Below are 15739 nucleotides of genomic sequence, written 5' to 3'. Positions count from 1 at the left end.
AGACGCGCGCCCATTACATTTTTTGACCCTCAGTGATTCCTGCCAGTCGTACCCCTGCCTCTTTTATTCTTGCCCTTTTTCCTATAAATCCTGTTGGTTCATTAAGTTTGCGGTCCATAAAGTCCTGTTCAGCCGGGTTCAGCAGCCTTTTGAATTGCATTGGTAGATGTATAATATGAACGATCTCAATGTACACTTTACCATTGAGTTATTGCTTGCCACAAGTCTTGTCAGTAGAGCTTTATTATTTCCTTTAAAGCCATCTGAGCCCAAAAACAGTTTGGCTATTGTTCTTCCTGTAGCTTCTATTCAGAAGCACAACAAAGGTTGTTATAGCCTCAGGTGGATGATGCTTAACGCCTGCATACAGAAGGCGCAAGCCTTTTACCATCCCCTGAGCTTAAGGTGTCTTTCATTTCGTCCTGTGAAGTGCTATTCTCCTCCTCTACAGGTCCTTTGTGTCTCAGAGATAGAGCTTTCCTTCGGAGCAATTTTTTTTGTTCGAGGCTTCATCGTGATTCCACGCTCTTCACTTTATCAACATGGTTTGTTCTCGGGGCCCGCCCCCCCCGCCTGTAAACCGAGGCGGCAGCCTCAAGATATTTTATGATGTGAAACAATGAGCTACTGTGCACAGAGATTGTCTCACTCCTGGACTGGACATCCCGTTTTCATCACTTCTTCCTTATATTTCAAGTTAGCATTTAATATATTATTACCGATCACTCTGGGATTTCTATCTGGGGGTTGTTGTTCAAACATCCATATTCAAGATAGCCAGTGAGACGACGCACCCTGGAAAGTGATTTCTCCGCTAACGTCACCTCGATGTCCATATTTTTTTTTCCTGACCCAATGACGCTTTTACATTACGAGTAGTCTTTTTTTTTTTACAAACAAAACAAGACAAAAACAAAACAACAAAAACAGAAAAGCGTTCAGGAGATGTGTTCAGAGAGGGGGAGGGGGGGTTTAAGGATAAGCAGAGTTGAAGAGGTGGGTTTTGAGACGGGACTGGAACAGGGTGAGGGAATCAGACTCACGGAGGTCTTGGAGAATATATATATCATGTATATGCATTTTTTATGTTTACCAGGCCTACATCCCCTACCGAGACAGTAAGATGACCCGTATCCTGCAGGACTCGCTGGGGGGTAACTGTCGAACCACCATCGTCATCTGCTGCTCGCCTTCCTCCTATAACGAGAGCGAAAGCAAATCCACCCTCATGTTCGGACAAAGGTTGGTAGACCTGTGGAACAAAAAAAACCACAGTGCTGTCATTTCTTCAGTGTGAAATATAAATCCATTTAAATTGAAATACAGAAGTTTTCTATTGAAGGTGTAGAAAAGTTATAGAAAGCCTTTTGAGGAGAAGGAATTGTCATTATACAGCAAAGGGTTGCACAACCAAATGCAGCTGTAGCTTAGTCCATCATACATACAAACATGTTCCTAAAGTTCATGTTTTTTATAATCATTTTCACAGTGGGTCGAGTGATGTTGCATTTCAATATCTCATTTTGAAGGTGCATTAAATGTCTCTTTAGTGAAATGTTCTTTCTACATCCAGAGCAAAGACCATCAAGAACACTGTCACTGTAAACGTGGAGCTGACAGCCGAGCAGTGGAAGCAGAAATATGAGAGGGAGAAGGTGAAGAACACGACCCTGAGGAGCACCGTCACCTGGCTGGAGAACGAGCTCAACCGCTGGAGGAATGGTGAGGAAGTTCCCTCCGTCTTCCGCCATCGTTTCATCCAGGCCTCTCCACAGATTCCTCAGAAACAATGCTGTACAACTTCTCACGTTCGATCTAGATCCTTTTGCCATTGTTGTTCTGTGGGTTGCAGATGTTGTTGCTCCAGTTCAGGTTGATAAAGGATTTGTTCCTAGCCTTCTACTATAAGAAACAAATCAGTGCACTTCTTTGTAAGACCTAGATGTTATGATAGATATTTATTTTGTGGCCACATCATTTAAAGGGCTGCTTTTGGTCTACAGTGCATAAAGGACAACTTACACTATGTGCCGATTTGAAAGTCAAAAATAAAGCTTTGAACGCAGTCATATTTAACCTTGTTCTCTCATTTCAGGTGAAAGTGTGCCAGTGGAGGAGCAGTTTGACAAGGAGAAGGCCAACGCCGAGGTGAAGGCTCTGGACAACATAATCACAGAGAAGGAGGTGTCCACGCCCAACGTGCCGGGTGCCCGCCTCACCGACGTGGAGAAGGACAAGTGTCCGGCTGAGGTGGCCAAGCTCTACAAACAGCTGGACGATAAGGTGAGCGACAGCATGTTGGTACCGGAGGTGAATGAATGTGGGTTTGCAGACGTAGAACATAATGTGTACATACAATATGCTAATGTCTTTGTGTCTGTGCTCTCTACAGGACGAGGAGATCAACCAGCAGAGCCAGCTGGCGGAGAAGTTGAAGCAGCAGATGCTGGACCAGGATGAGGTGAGTTCTGCAGCTCAGCAGGTGCAGAGGGAACTCCTGATCTTTAAAGTCCTGCTGTTTTAAGTAGGGCTAAAACCTGTTTTCTTTATTTTAAAGAAAGTTGTAAAACCATTTTGTAAAGATCTCTTAGGCCAGTCTTTATTATATAGATTTTATTATAGAGGGTATGACCGGGGAATCACAGTCCGGATTCAAACCTGCATTCGCTGTAGTGGGGACTTTTAGTTGCAGACTTAATAGCCGCTTTCACACCAAGTACTTTGCCGCACTTAGTTCCCAGCACTTAGTTCTAAAGAGCCGATCGCGTTCACACCGGAATAAGTCCCTGAGGGAAGATTACGCAAATGAAGCCGATGACGTCACTTCTTCTTCTTCTGCTTCACGGCGTATACTGCCACCCGAAGTCCCCGGCCGGAAGTGCCCTGAGTTGGGGACAGGCTTCAGTAGAAGCTGCTGGGACTCCCAGCAGCTTCTACTGAAGCCTTCACCGCTCCCATGTTTTCTTTTGTGTTGCCATAAGTTAGTCTTTCTCCGTTGGTGCGGGGGTCTAATGCTAATAATGCTAATGCCAGCAAATACAATGGCGGCTTCACAAAACTTTTCAGAGTTTTACGGGGCGTGGTTTGCATTTCGTCCAGCCAATCAGAAATGGGAACTTTTTTCTCCCCAGGATAGTCCCACCTCTCTAGCAGGGACTGCAAAGGGGGGAAAAGTTCTCATGAACTAAGTTCTCTTTTTGGTGTGAACGCAAAATCCCAGGAACTATCGGAACTAAACGGGAAAAGTAGTCCGGTGTGAAAGCGCCTATTGTGTTGCTTACATCATCATTTCACTACTACAAGACAGAACTGTAATAAAATCTGTGTCATTTTGAAAAAACATCTGAAATAATCTAAATAAAAATGCAAACAAAGCCCACCAAAGACTAAATCTTGAGGATTTAATAACTTAACTAAATATATATATATTTAATAACTAAAAATGCTAACTCATAAATAATGTAACAAACACAGAATAGTTCCAGCAGACCTAATGCATTTGAAAACAAGAAACAAAACTCCACTTCTCTCTCCTGTTTGCAGCTTCTAGGCTCTTCCCGCCGAGATCACGAGAACCTCCAGGCGGAGCTGAACCGTCTGCAGGCGGAGAACGAGGCGTCGAAGGACGAGGTGAAGGAGGTGCTGCAGGCGCTGGAGGAGCTGGCCGTCAACTACGACCAGAAGAGTCAGGAGGTGGAGGACAGGACCAAGGAGTTTGAGGCCATCAGCGAGGAGCTCAGCCAGAAATCGGTGAGCTGGGGACATCAACATGCCTGAAGTCACTGAGACTCCTTTGCTATGTTAATATTCAAAACATACACCATCATTAAAGGTGTACGGCCTGCAGACACACAGGTTGCATGCACTCATCTGTTGCTGCTACAGCCCCTTTCTTTCACAATTTCACAAGACTTGGTGTTTGAATCATGAGCCTTGGGTTCATTATGGTATGTTTATTTAGGAGGAAAATTAATTGACATCACAAAAAGTTAGGATTGACACAGGACAGCACTGCTCTCTGCTCACACAATGTTTTCTTTTTGTATTGCTTCCCCATTGAAAACATCCGAACGCACTGAGATAATGAATGAACACTCCCTCTCTCCCTGCAGTCCGTCCTGTCGTCTCTGGACTCTGAGCTGCAGAAGCTGAAGGAGATGTCCAACCACCAGAAGAAGAGGGTGACTGAGATGATGTCCTCACTGCTCAAAGACCTCGCCGAGATTGGCATCGCGGTGGGCAGCAATGACATCAAGGTACTGAGAAGCCTTGTGCACACTACCAACAGTAGAAACACTAGCTTCTAGTAATATGGAGAAAGAATAACAAGTTGTTTTATTAGATTCAAATATAGTTGTTTCGCAGGATGTTGCAGTGATTAGAAATAAATGAAGGCTCAGCGACTAACATCAGTGGTCGAAGAAGTAATACCACAGTGTAGAAATACTCTGTTAAAGGTCTCCTATCATGCAAAATGCACTTTTTGATGTATTTTATACATAAAGACGTGTCCCCGGTGTGTCGGGGAACTCACGCAGCGTCAGAAAATAAAACCCTCTCTCTTTTCCTCCGTACCCAAATCTCTAAAAACGGGGCTACAACGGAGCTGATCCAGATTTGCATCTGATATGACGTAATATCTGAAATGTGGACCCACGGCCCTATCAGAAACGTTGCTATCAGAAACAATGCCCGACTGTTTTGGACGTAATATGGTCGGTGTTTACGTTAGCATCGCTAACACTCAGAGCTAACCTGTACTGGAGAGCATGTGTGTGAAGAAGCAGGAAATAAAAAGGAACTCACCTTGTGGTATAACCGGCAAGAGAGAAAGCCTTTGAGCTCCANAGTAGTTTGAACAACTGCAGCCAACCTTTCCCTCCAACTGCTAGACGGGCACCACCAGAAGAGTGGAGGGTACCGACTGACGAACTTTGTGTTCTCGGATCCTTATTCTCTCCTTCCGGTAATCACGACTCGTAGCTAGTGTTTGTGAAGGTTCTATAGGTAAACTCCCTTTCTCTATAATCTCTATAATTTCTCTAAAAGAAAACAACTTTCTTTGTGTAAGTTTCCAGTAAGGGAAGTCACGGTACCTGTACGTCCAGTTCGTCGTAGTTTAACTATACACTTGCCCCGGGACGGGAGGATATGAACTGGAACAACCATTGCTAAGTACAACTGTGTACCGGTTGAGACTAGAAGTACGGACAGGAGACCTGCACATCTTCATCTCACCTAACCTCGGTCCCGCTCAAGCTACCTCGTCTGCCCTCTCCGGCCGGGCGCATCCGGTCTCTCAGAGCCATGTCTCGGCGGTACAGAAGACCCAGCATCAAAGAAGGTTTCATTTATTAGTAGAAGGGGTTTCTTGTGGCCGAATCTAGTTGAACTACTGAAAGGACTATCCGTCCGTCCTTCTACCTCTTCCCACTCGAAGTGTTGTGTGATCATGTCAACTATACCATAAATGCTTCCAGAGTATACATTCTCCAATACACGTCTATTTCTGTTTTGTTTTCCGGATTCAAAACGTAACATAAATCAATAAAATCTAGGTTTCGGAGTAAGTTGAATAATGTCAAGGATTTTCTAGGGTGTTCGTGAGGTGGGACCGAGATGAATACTACGCAAACGACTCGCACGGCGTCGAGATAGTTTATAAACATTTTTATTTCATAAAGGGGAAAAACGTTGAGAAGTACTTCAGTACAGCAACGAAATTCTAATTTCTAGTGTAAACTGTTACCAGAGCATATCATACGTTTTATACACCTTATAGACTTTTTTGACGTAACTTCATACTTGTTTGATTTTGATTTTTGTATGTATCAAAACAGTTTTTGGTACGATTTTTTGTTGCTGATCAGATTTCTTCGATCTTAAAGAAAATGTAAATTAGCGTTTTGGAAAAAATGTCTTGTTTGTTCTCCCAAATAAAATCATACAGTGTTTTGAGTATTTTTTGTAGTTATCATATATATTTATGTTATTTAGCTTGTTTAGATTATGGTATTATAATCCTTTTTTATTTCGTTTAATTTATATTAATGTCACATATATATTTTTTTTGTAAGCATATATACATGTTTTTATTTCATTACAGTTTTTGACACTCCCCTTGTTTAATATACCAGCGTTCAGTTTTTTGTTATGATATATCAGGTTTTTACATTTGTTATATACATTTTTATAGTAAGTATATTCAGTATAAATATAATACTTCTCCGATTACACCTCCGACGGTAGATAGTCAGTCGACATTAGCAATTCCAATCTACAAAAATAAATGACGTTAGTTTCCCTTTGTTTTCTCGGACATTTCGAATATAAATTCATTCTAGAGGCAAAGACTGTCCTGGTAAGAATTTTGAGTATTTTCAGTCTCCTTCGACACCTCGACGACTACTCCTTGAGACTCTTCCTAGCGGCACAGGTCGACCAACGGAACTTACCCAGGGGTATCTCCTTTCCATCGTCCAACTGAAGTAATTTACTTATAAGGGAGGACCGTGAACTTGTCAGCCCCCTTATTCACACCGTCATGGACTTTCCCTTTGTAAAAGGACGTACAGTGTGTACTAGTAACTAAAATCTTCTGTAGGGTGTAATGTAACTCGATAATTGTTAGTGCCCTTAGTCTTTCATCTTAAACACGTTAGCTGGTTTATAGAACCTGTTAATAACTGAGTTTTTAACGAGACTTGGTTTACGTTTGACACTTCGTCCACGTTTCCGTAGTGCAAACATGACTCAAAATCCTTTGCCGGATAATAATTGTAACTGTTTTGGTACTCCTTAGTATAAACTAGCACGAAAATTAGCTGAGTTAGACAGAAAAAGTGATTACAGTGGTACCAACCCTTGGACTGAAGTCCAAGGTCGAACAGTCTAAGCATTTCGCCAAGGGTCGTTCTGCTAACCAGTCGTGTGTCGATTTGGACCTCTTGGGACAGGGAGTCCGTCAATAGGTCGAGGTATACTCTTGCTACTGATGGGTGGGAGAACGTTGAGTCTTTAAATTCTCGGAAGAAGAAGTAATAGGGATTTCTCGTCTTTGCTTCGCATATTTTTGACAAATAGGGGTCGTCCCGGGATACACGTGTTTAGGACATGTGTAGATATATGAAATCTTTCAGAGAGCAGAAGGGCTGCTATTTTTTCCTGCAAAAGGTCAAGGTGTTACAACATTCCTGGCCAACAGCTTCAGACATTTAGATTTAGTTTGTCCGACATTGCCTTCAGAATCAATTTGCCCTGGATCCACACAAATGTAAGAGCTCGTGTTTTATTTGCACTTTAAAATGAGATCAAATATACTTTATTGATCCCAATTTAGGAAATTAAACAGCACAACTCGTTAAGAGAAAGGAACACGTTTATTATTGCAGTGTACTTTTTCTAACCCAAATGTAACACAATGTGTCTGCGGTGGTCTTTAGGGGGGGAGCGCGGCGGCAGGGCCATTGGTGGCAGTGGGACCGCCTTGTGGGTCACATAGACTTTTCTGAAACACATTAACGATGCAAGATTTAGCTTTTTTTATTTTCTCCGTCTCATACAGATAAAAATTAACACTTAATCCTCCCAAATTCTCCCTAAGCTCTGTGAGTGATGAACTCAGGGTTCCCACAGCCAGAGGGAACCGTTTCACCGGACTTTAACCCTCACCTTAAAGAGGTCGTCTCAGCGCTGGTCCCCTTCAGCGGGTGGTAGGGCCCTTTTTGTTTGGAGTTGGTGACAAAAGACTTGTGGGAGATTGGGGGGAGGAACATCTCCTGATATTCGGTCTTGGGCTGCTTCCTGGACAACAAGGCAAGGCAACGAAAACATTGTGTTGACACAAACTGGTTAAAACCCAGTATAAAAAAAAAATACAAAAGACAGTATAAAAAGGTTTGAATACATAAGAAAAATAAAATGGAAGATAAATATATAAAACTAACAACAACTGTCACAAGTAGTCTTCAAAGGTTGTTGAACATGTTACTTCTCTTGAAGATGTGGTCCCTGACCTTTTCACAAAGATAATGTATATACCTGTGTGGCTTTATAAGCTAATATAACAACATAAAAGCCCTAATATAAGTGCAATTATATATATTTTTTAAAGATACTGGGATATTTGCCAAAGCTGGAAACTAAGCATGGAATTTAGGCTACCAGGTTGTTGCAATATGCGTTTGACAGTGGGACGTTATTTGTTGATGCACCGTTGGCCCTGGGGACAACAATAGTGGGTGCACCAGGACTACATTTCTTCATGAAAGCCCTACTAGAATTGCAATATCTAAAAGCTTCTAAATGAAGGACCTCACCCCCCAGATGTGGCCGGTTGGTTTCCCCGTTGCCTCATCATGGTCTTACTTGTGAGCGGTGGAAGATGGGCTGTGTTGAGAGGAAGCCTCAGAGATCTGAAGAGGAGGTTATTGATGCCGTTGTCATGGCTGCAGAGTTATGGCGATGATGCGTTTTGGTGGTTAGGATTCTAATGTCAAAGGAGCCACTTTTGAATATATACAAAGTGTTCCATCACAGTTTAATGCTGAATGAAATCCAACCATTTAACTAAGGAACTTTATACAGCGATCCAACCAAGTCGTATTGTTAGTTTTATAGTGATTTTTCTGTTTTTTTAACAGTATTTCTTCACTGCAATTGTTTCAAAATCGTATTCTTTCCCTGCAATTTCAACAATATATTTACAGCAGTGTTTGTTACAATTTAGATATGTTTTCAATATTATCACAGTATTTGATCTTTCTTCTTTTTTTGTTTTTTTGTTTATAGTAATATATGAATTTTTCATACATTTAAAAAAAATCTTTCCAACAAAATCTGGACAGTATTATTTGAAAACCTTTTCCACTTCATTGACAGGATTATTGGAATTTTAATTTTTTAATTGTTGCATTTGTTCCTAAAGTGGCAGAAGGTAGAAATGTAAGGACTGTAAATGTTTTTGCTGATCTCTCTTTGCTGTTGTTTTTCTTCTGCCGTGCTGTGAAGTACGTACCCCCCATATGATTTGTCATATCACCATGACATCTTCACCTGCCTTTTAGCTGCATTTATCCTTCTTAGTGTAAAATTAATAGGTTATGACCCTGCAACATGGCTTCCTCTGTGTCTCCCTCGTGTCCTTTTTATAGAACTCTGTACTTTTTATAGAACTCTGTACTTTAACCTTAATGCTTCGCTTTGACCTGTAATTACGGTATTGTGCTAACATGCATCGTCGTTATTCCATGCACAAGAATCCCTTTTGAGTAAATACTGTCCAATGAAAGATGAGGTAAAATAAAAATTCTATATAAACACTTGTTTTAAGTTAAGTGCCAGCATATTGATTTTACAAGCTGTCCTGGTGGTGTTGCAGCTCAATCATGGTACATTCTCTTTACAGGTGACCATCTTCCTGCACTTCCTGTGGGGGTGGGGGGGCCTCCAGGCTGCTGTGGGCGGAGATCGGTCCGTCATGCTTGGCAGGCATGGTGGTGCTCATGATAAAGTGAGCACCAAACATCATGATGATGTTTGGAAGACTCTTTTCTAAGTTCAGGTAACACACACCCTCACAGAATCCAGATATTCCATACAAGCTGATAGCGTTGCAAATGTACAGATTTACCCTACAACTGGCAAGTCTCTACTCAAACAACACACAAGCAACACAAGTATCAAGCACACCTTTGAAAGTCATATGTTATAAGGCTATTATTAAGCGTTAATACATTTGGTGCTGTGTACTGTGCATGTGATGGAAACTTCTGAAGCAATGGAGACGAGACTCAGAGAGACACGAGGAGAGCAGGAACTGTGATGGTAAACACCGATGGTTTATTTGGAGCTTCGGCCGGAGAATTCATGAGACATGTGCTGTGCCACGAGTTGAAAACAGCGGTTGCCAAACCAATTCTGAAGATCTCTACTCCAGACCTATGTATTTAGCTGGTTCTGAGAGAAGAATCAACATTGTGCATAACAAGATAAAACCATCACACCTCTATCAGCTGACGCCAACAGGCAGGGACAGGGAGACAAAACACTGAGAGCACAGCAGCCCAAGGTTACAGGACTGTGTGTGAGGGCAGTCCAAACTGATAAACTGGGTCAAAGTTATGGGCCTAGGAAAATATTTCCTCAACAATACATATGGTCAAGTAATAAATAATATAACATAACCTGGTTTCTCACTGTACTGAAGTCCCAATTATCAGACGTGACATAACTTTACTTTAAGTAGCTGTAAGTGGAAGAACCTTGTAACCAGTAATGTTCAAAATAGGATCCAATTTAGCTTTCACATAGAAGCTCCTTTTAAAAGTTGTCCCCATTGTTTTTTAATAAACAATTTCTGCAGTATTCATCAAACTTACATTTCCTTTTTCTTCCGTTCTCACTGACGACAGGATCCGCGGTGGGGTCCGGGATCAGGGATCATCGAGGTGTACGTCTGGGAGAAATCCTTCGCTGGTAAAAACATGAAAGGCATTCTTGTTGAATTGAAGAGATTTGAGAAGTGAGCCAAGGACTACAAACCAAAACCTACAGCATACAAAAGGACAGCTTCTACGGCCGCTACATACCTACATAACCATGATTTTAGTTTTGATTCACACTTAATGTTACAGTTGGTATATTAACTTTAACAAATGTGCTCCAGATTTACACAAGCACTGGTAGATTAAGGTCATTAATTATTAATTATCCACTAGTTACAGTTTGAATTAACATGTTAAGAACTGTGCTTTTATTGTGAAGGATCTGATGTTGGCTCTGCTTTTTGCTTTTTGTCTAAATGTAAGCTTCGCTGTCTGCATTGAGTCTCTGCTCTTTAAATATTTGGTTATTAATTGCATAAACTATTTTTTAACCACACCTCAAATGCTCCTTGCATTTAGATGGCATGTGTTCCTGCAAAGATATGCAGCAGCACACTTCTTAAGTTGTTTCACTTTGTTGCCTATGTATTTGTTCACGCCTGTATTGATTTGCATTGATCACATGCAACTTTTTGCCATTATTATTATAATTAATATTATTATGTCAATATGACCCCTCAAGGATGTTTTTCATGCTTTGTATTTTATGCTGCTCAAAAAATGTGTTAAAATAGGCCTCAAGACTGCTGCTTTATTTGATCCTCTATGCCTCATTTCTATATTCATACTCTGTGTTCACAAGCCCTAAAAACCTGCATTTGGAAATAAAATGACCGTGCAATAAAGTTTAAGAGGTGATTGTTTGTATTACATTATTGTTCACTCCTCAGCGTACTAAGATAAGCCTACTAAGAACATTTTAATGCAAACTTGCTCGTTGTAAGCTTTAGGGTTATGAGTTCAATGTCTATTCAGGTAATTGGACTTTTTGGCTCCACTCTAAACCTAATGACTTATTTTCATGCAGTTTGCTCTTATTGCATACTAGCTGTAATTTTATGTAACCCACTTGCCTGTCCAGGTGGGATTAGCTCAGTGTGATAAAAAGAAGAGCCCTCAGAAAAGCATGAGGTGTGATCAACTCCCCCACGGTGCAATATGTTTAATCAAGTATCCTTAGATCCAACACCAAAGAAGAGGAAGAAATCAAAAAGCTCTAACATTAAATGTGTGAAAGCATCTGGATCATACGATAGAGTATAGATGTGGGTAGAAATCCTGGAGGTGTGGTGTTTTGATTATTAGGGCAAGTACAACTTTATAAATCCAATTTTCCCACCAGGAAGAACGAACAAATGGGTCCCCTAACAACTGTGAAGTGGTTGTTCCAGCATATAGCTCAGAGTGGAAGATGGTGGTCTGTAGAGCTGAGGGTTTGGTGTGTTGTTCCTACTTGGGTCCGACCACAAAGACATTTACCTTTGAAAGGTTATATATGTTTCTATGAGATTTTCCATATCTCATGGACCTATGAGAAGCTCAGCTAAGAAGCTGAATGTTGTGGTGTCGATACTTAGTTTGAAAGTCCAACACGCCATAATAATGAACAAACACGCAGATGTCGTGACACAAACTCCCTACCAGAGACCTTCTCCAGACTCAATAGCATGGAAGGAATGTTCTTGCAAGAACTGCAGTCCGGATCGATCCTCATGAAGTGCAGTGGATTTTTCACAAATAATAACACCCGCACCCCGGTAACATTTTTTTTTGAAGTCCAAGAACCCAAAGTGAGAATTAGATTACCAAAGCCGACCACAGAGTCAACCCCAGTTCAGAATGGCTCAAACAGGGATAAAACACTGCCTTAGAAAGAACAGGGGTGAGGGTTCCAATGCCTATCATTTGCAGGGACCTTTTAAAGGTCCAAAGCACCCGATTATAATGGAATCAATGAAAGCAAAGAGAACATTTGGACATTAACCATCTTGGTGGTGGGTGACAATCCCGTTACATACTATACTATTACTTTCTCCCACTTTGAACGTTTGTTCACAACTCTACCAAGAACACTCCTACCCAGAAAACTGACCAGAGTGCTCAGGCGTTTAGCTCAGGAAGGGTATGAGAAGGGATCAGAAAGGACCAGAGGTGGTGAGTTTGATTCTTAGAGGGAGCAAGTGGATAATTAAAAACATCCAGATTTAAAGAAGAGCAGAGGTCTACATTTACTTGGGTGTTTTCCAGTGGTATATGTAGTTACGAGGCACAGCATCTCAGGACAAATATACATCTGCAATAATGGCTTACTATTATAATTTCCCTATATTCTAGTTCAGTTTAAACAAAGGTCAACATGCGAGACACATTGCCGTGAGGACCAAGCACAGAGAGTGTCTCGACGATTTGGTCTAATTAGGACCATCAGAAGTGCGACCTGCTCTTTGACGAGCTCTCTGTCTCGAGAGAGCACATCTGGAGATAACAACGAGAGTGTGGGCCAAGAGAGAGTCACACAGCTCATAATGGAACAGACACATTTAACAGGGGGCGATCCGGTCTGCCTCGAATGGAGAACGGCGTCAGGGGCACTCTCTCATGGAAGCATCCTCCTACACGAGAGGGCGAGGCCGAGCGACGAGGGAGAGAGCGAGCGAGAGTCTCACATACGCAAATCACTGAAAGGATCAGTTCGCGATCCTCTTCTAGTCCACACAGCGTGCCTGTAGAACGTGAGGGATATATGTCATACAAACATGGATGAACAGAGTGCCTCCGTAGCGCGCGAAGTGACAAAAACAGAGGTAGAGGACTTGATAAAGGATTCTACGATTCTCCCACTATATACATACACCATAACAGTGTCCAATGTCAGCACAAGACTATGGAGCTAGGTATCAAACCTTATGATCATTCGCATCAGTATACTTAAATGAGAGGCATAGAGAGTAAGAAGGAAATGGATCAAAGTATATCCAACACTGAGACGAGAGCGCTCCGAGCACACACACTAGAGTGCAGAACACAGATCTATGCACACAGAGCAGTCAACACTGACATCATGAACATATTACACACTCACAACCATATATGCGCGCGCATGATAGCGAGCGGACCGAGCAACATCGTTCTTCTACACACAGAGGTCACGCCTTCACAATCATAACGGCGATAGCCTACACAGAGCGGACATAGACACAGACGTCAGCCTCGGTAGTGAGACACGGAGAAGTTCATGGCGGCGGCCCATACGTACATGGGGGAAGCATACAGAACCTCACCCCAGCAAGTTCCTGAGAAGAAACACTCACAGAGATGAGCAGACAGAGCACAAATATCTAAACGAACACAATCTACTTGCACCGAGAAGCGAGTCACACAGGACACAACTTTGAGCCACAAAACTTGAGCATGCTTCAATAAACTCAGTCCATGCACCAACTAATGATCATGGACAGAAGAAATGAAGCGCGAGCCTTACTACGCTCTCCGGGATGACTTTGCGAGCTGACACAGAGGTTTTCAGGTAAAAACACCAAAATGGGTGAAAAAAACATAGAGGAAAAAAAAGATTTTTCATTTAAAATGTTGGTGGCACAATTGTAGTGACATACTTACAAGGATAGTTTGATTGGATGCACGCACAATAACTTTGTTCCTAATTCTTTTTTACATTTTCTTGTGACATAATCACAAACAACCTGAGACTTTAAACAAATGAAATAGCTCAGTGGGATACAGCGCTGGGCTCAGGGTGAGCAGGAGCTTGGTCGATCTCATGATTCCAGGCATTTCAGTTCCACAAACTGTTTTTCAAGCTAACCATCCAAGTAAGAGAAATGATTTACCAAGAGATGCAACAGTCACTGTCAGTTGCTCAGAGGGAAAGAAACAGGTAGAAAGTCTGAAGGGTTGTGTGTATCGAGTCCTCGTGAGGCTATAGTGGATTTTTAAAGTGCTTACTCAAGAAGAAGATAAAATGCGCCCGGAGCACAGGTCTTCATGTAATGTTTTGTGGCCGGAGGGTCGTTCTCGGCATTAAGGCGCCGTGTCGAGTTCGNNNATAATCCTTGATAATCCATGATATGGCGTTTCATCACGGCAGTATTTAGTTTAGACAGTAGCTGCCGGGTCCCGCATGAGATCAGCCCCCTCTTTAAAAAAAAAAAAGAAGCTTTATACCCCGAATCAGCACTTTTGAAACAGGAAGTGAAATAGAGGGATATGAGGCATGGCTAGAATGAGTGATCTCTTTGGTATTTTGAGCAAAACACTTAATAGACATGTTTTTTATATTTTTGTATATATCTGAGACCTATGCTATTGCCTAAAAATAGCATGATAGGTGACCTTTTAAAAGTAAAGTCCTGAATAAAAAGTACAAATGTATTAGCTTCTAAATACACTTTAAGTACTCATTGTGCAGAAAGACCATTTTTCTGAATGATATGCATTCTATCACAGGATTATAATTGGAGATTAGAGATTATGAAGTTGACTGATTACTTTTTATGACGCTAGGTTTTTTAATTCAAAATGGTACATCAGAATCTATTTGTGTATTCATTGTTTATTAATTGTATGAACATGCAAAGTGACTAAAGTGTTCAGATAACTGTTATCTGTTTATAAAGTGGCAAAAAAAAGAAATAATCTAGTAAAGTACCTGAATGTTTTTCTTGAGTAAATGCACTTAGTAACTTTCCACCACTGCTTACCATGTTTCACATTTTGTACAACCAGTACAGTCCATCTGTCTCTTTTGTTTCTACATCTGCTCCTCCATGCCTCTTTAACGTTCCCCCTCTGCTCTTCCAGCAACACGAGGGCAGCGGCCTGATAGACGAGGAGTTCACTGTGGCCCGTCTCTACATCAGCAAGATGAAGACAGAGGTGAAGACCATGGTGAAGCGCTGCAAGCAGCTGGAGGGAACCCAGTCGGAGAGCAACAAGAAGATGGACGAGAACGAGAACGAGCTGGCCGCCTGCCAGCTGCGCATCTCCCAGGTACGGAGAAACCAACCAGTAACGATGTCACAAACTGAGAGCATACACCTTATGTCCATTTGTGTATAAAGTGGTGGAGGAATGAGTCTTAGGCTTGAGCCACACGAGAACGGTAACGGTCGTATCTGCTAGAGTTCTCTATCATATAGACGGTTCGGCCACACGAGGCCGACAGGGAAACGCGGATAACGATAACGGGTCCCAAGGTGGGTAGATCTGTGGATGGAACGCTCTGGGGGGCCAAACGGCTCCGTGTCTACGCCCTATACCAGGGGTCACCAAACTTTTTTCTCTGGGGGCCACATTATTGTTCCTGACTGTGATGGGGGGCCGGGGCCGAGTCAGCT

General features: G+C 42.0%; 3 protein-coding genes across 4 annotated transcripts in view; 2 read left to right on the top strand and 1 right to left on the bottom strand.

The window, feature by feature from the left end:
* LOC104966729 (zinc finger protein Aiolos-like) overlaps positions 1–15739 on the bottom strand; it is a 596491-nt gene that overhangs the window by 497741 nt on the left and 83011 nt on the right. The gene's annotated exons all lie outside the window — the stretch shown is intronic.
* LOC104966738 (SWI/SNF-related matrix-associated actin-dependent regulator of chromatin subfamily E member 1) overlaps positions 1–15739 on the top strand; it is a 180673-nt gene that overhangs the window by 93284 nt on the left and 71650 nt on the right. The window lies entirely within an intron of this gene.
* The window catches only part of LOC104967131 (kinesin-1 heavy chain-like), a 102078-nt gene that overhangs the window by 34720 nt on the left and 51619 nt on the right, over positions 1–15739 (top strand). Inside the window, exons 10-16 of the mRNA XM_010796547.1 lie at positions 1097–1242; positions 1574–1722; positions 2096–2283; positions 2393–2461; positions 3544–3750; positions 4113–4256; positions 15204–15392. Of these exons, the coding sequence (XP_010794849.1) occupies positions 1097–1242; positions 1574–1722; positions 2096–2283; positions 2393–2461; positions 3544–3750; positions 4113–4256; positions 15204–15392 (1092 nt within the window). The remainder of the gene's footprint in view (positions 1–1096; positions 1243–1573; positions 1723–2095; positions 2284–2392; positions 2462–3543; positions 3751–4112; positions 4257–15203; positions 15393–15739) is intronic.

This window comes from Notothenia coriiceps, unplaced genomic scaffold (genome assembly GCF_000735185.1).
Source record: "Notothenia coriiceps isolate Sejong01 unplaced genomic scaffold, NC01 NC01_scaffold00037250, whole genome shotgun sequence".
In the NCBI taxonomy this organism is placed as follows: Eukaryota; Metazoa; Chordata; class Actinopteri; order Perciformes; family Nototheniidae; genus Notothenia; species Notothenia coriiceps.
This window is presented reverse-complemented; position numbering and strand designations above follow the sequence as displayed.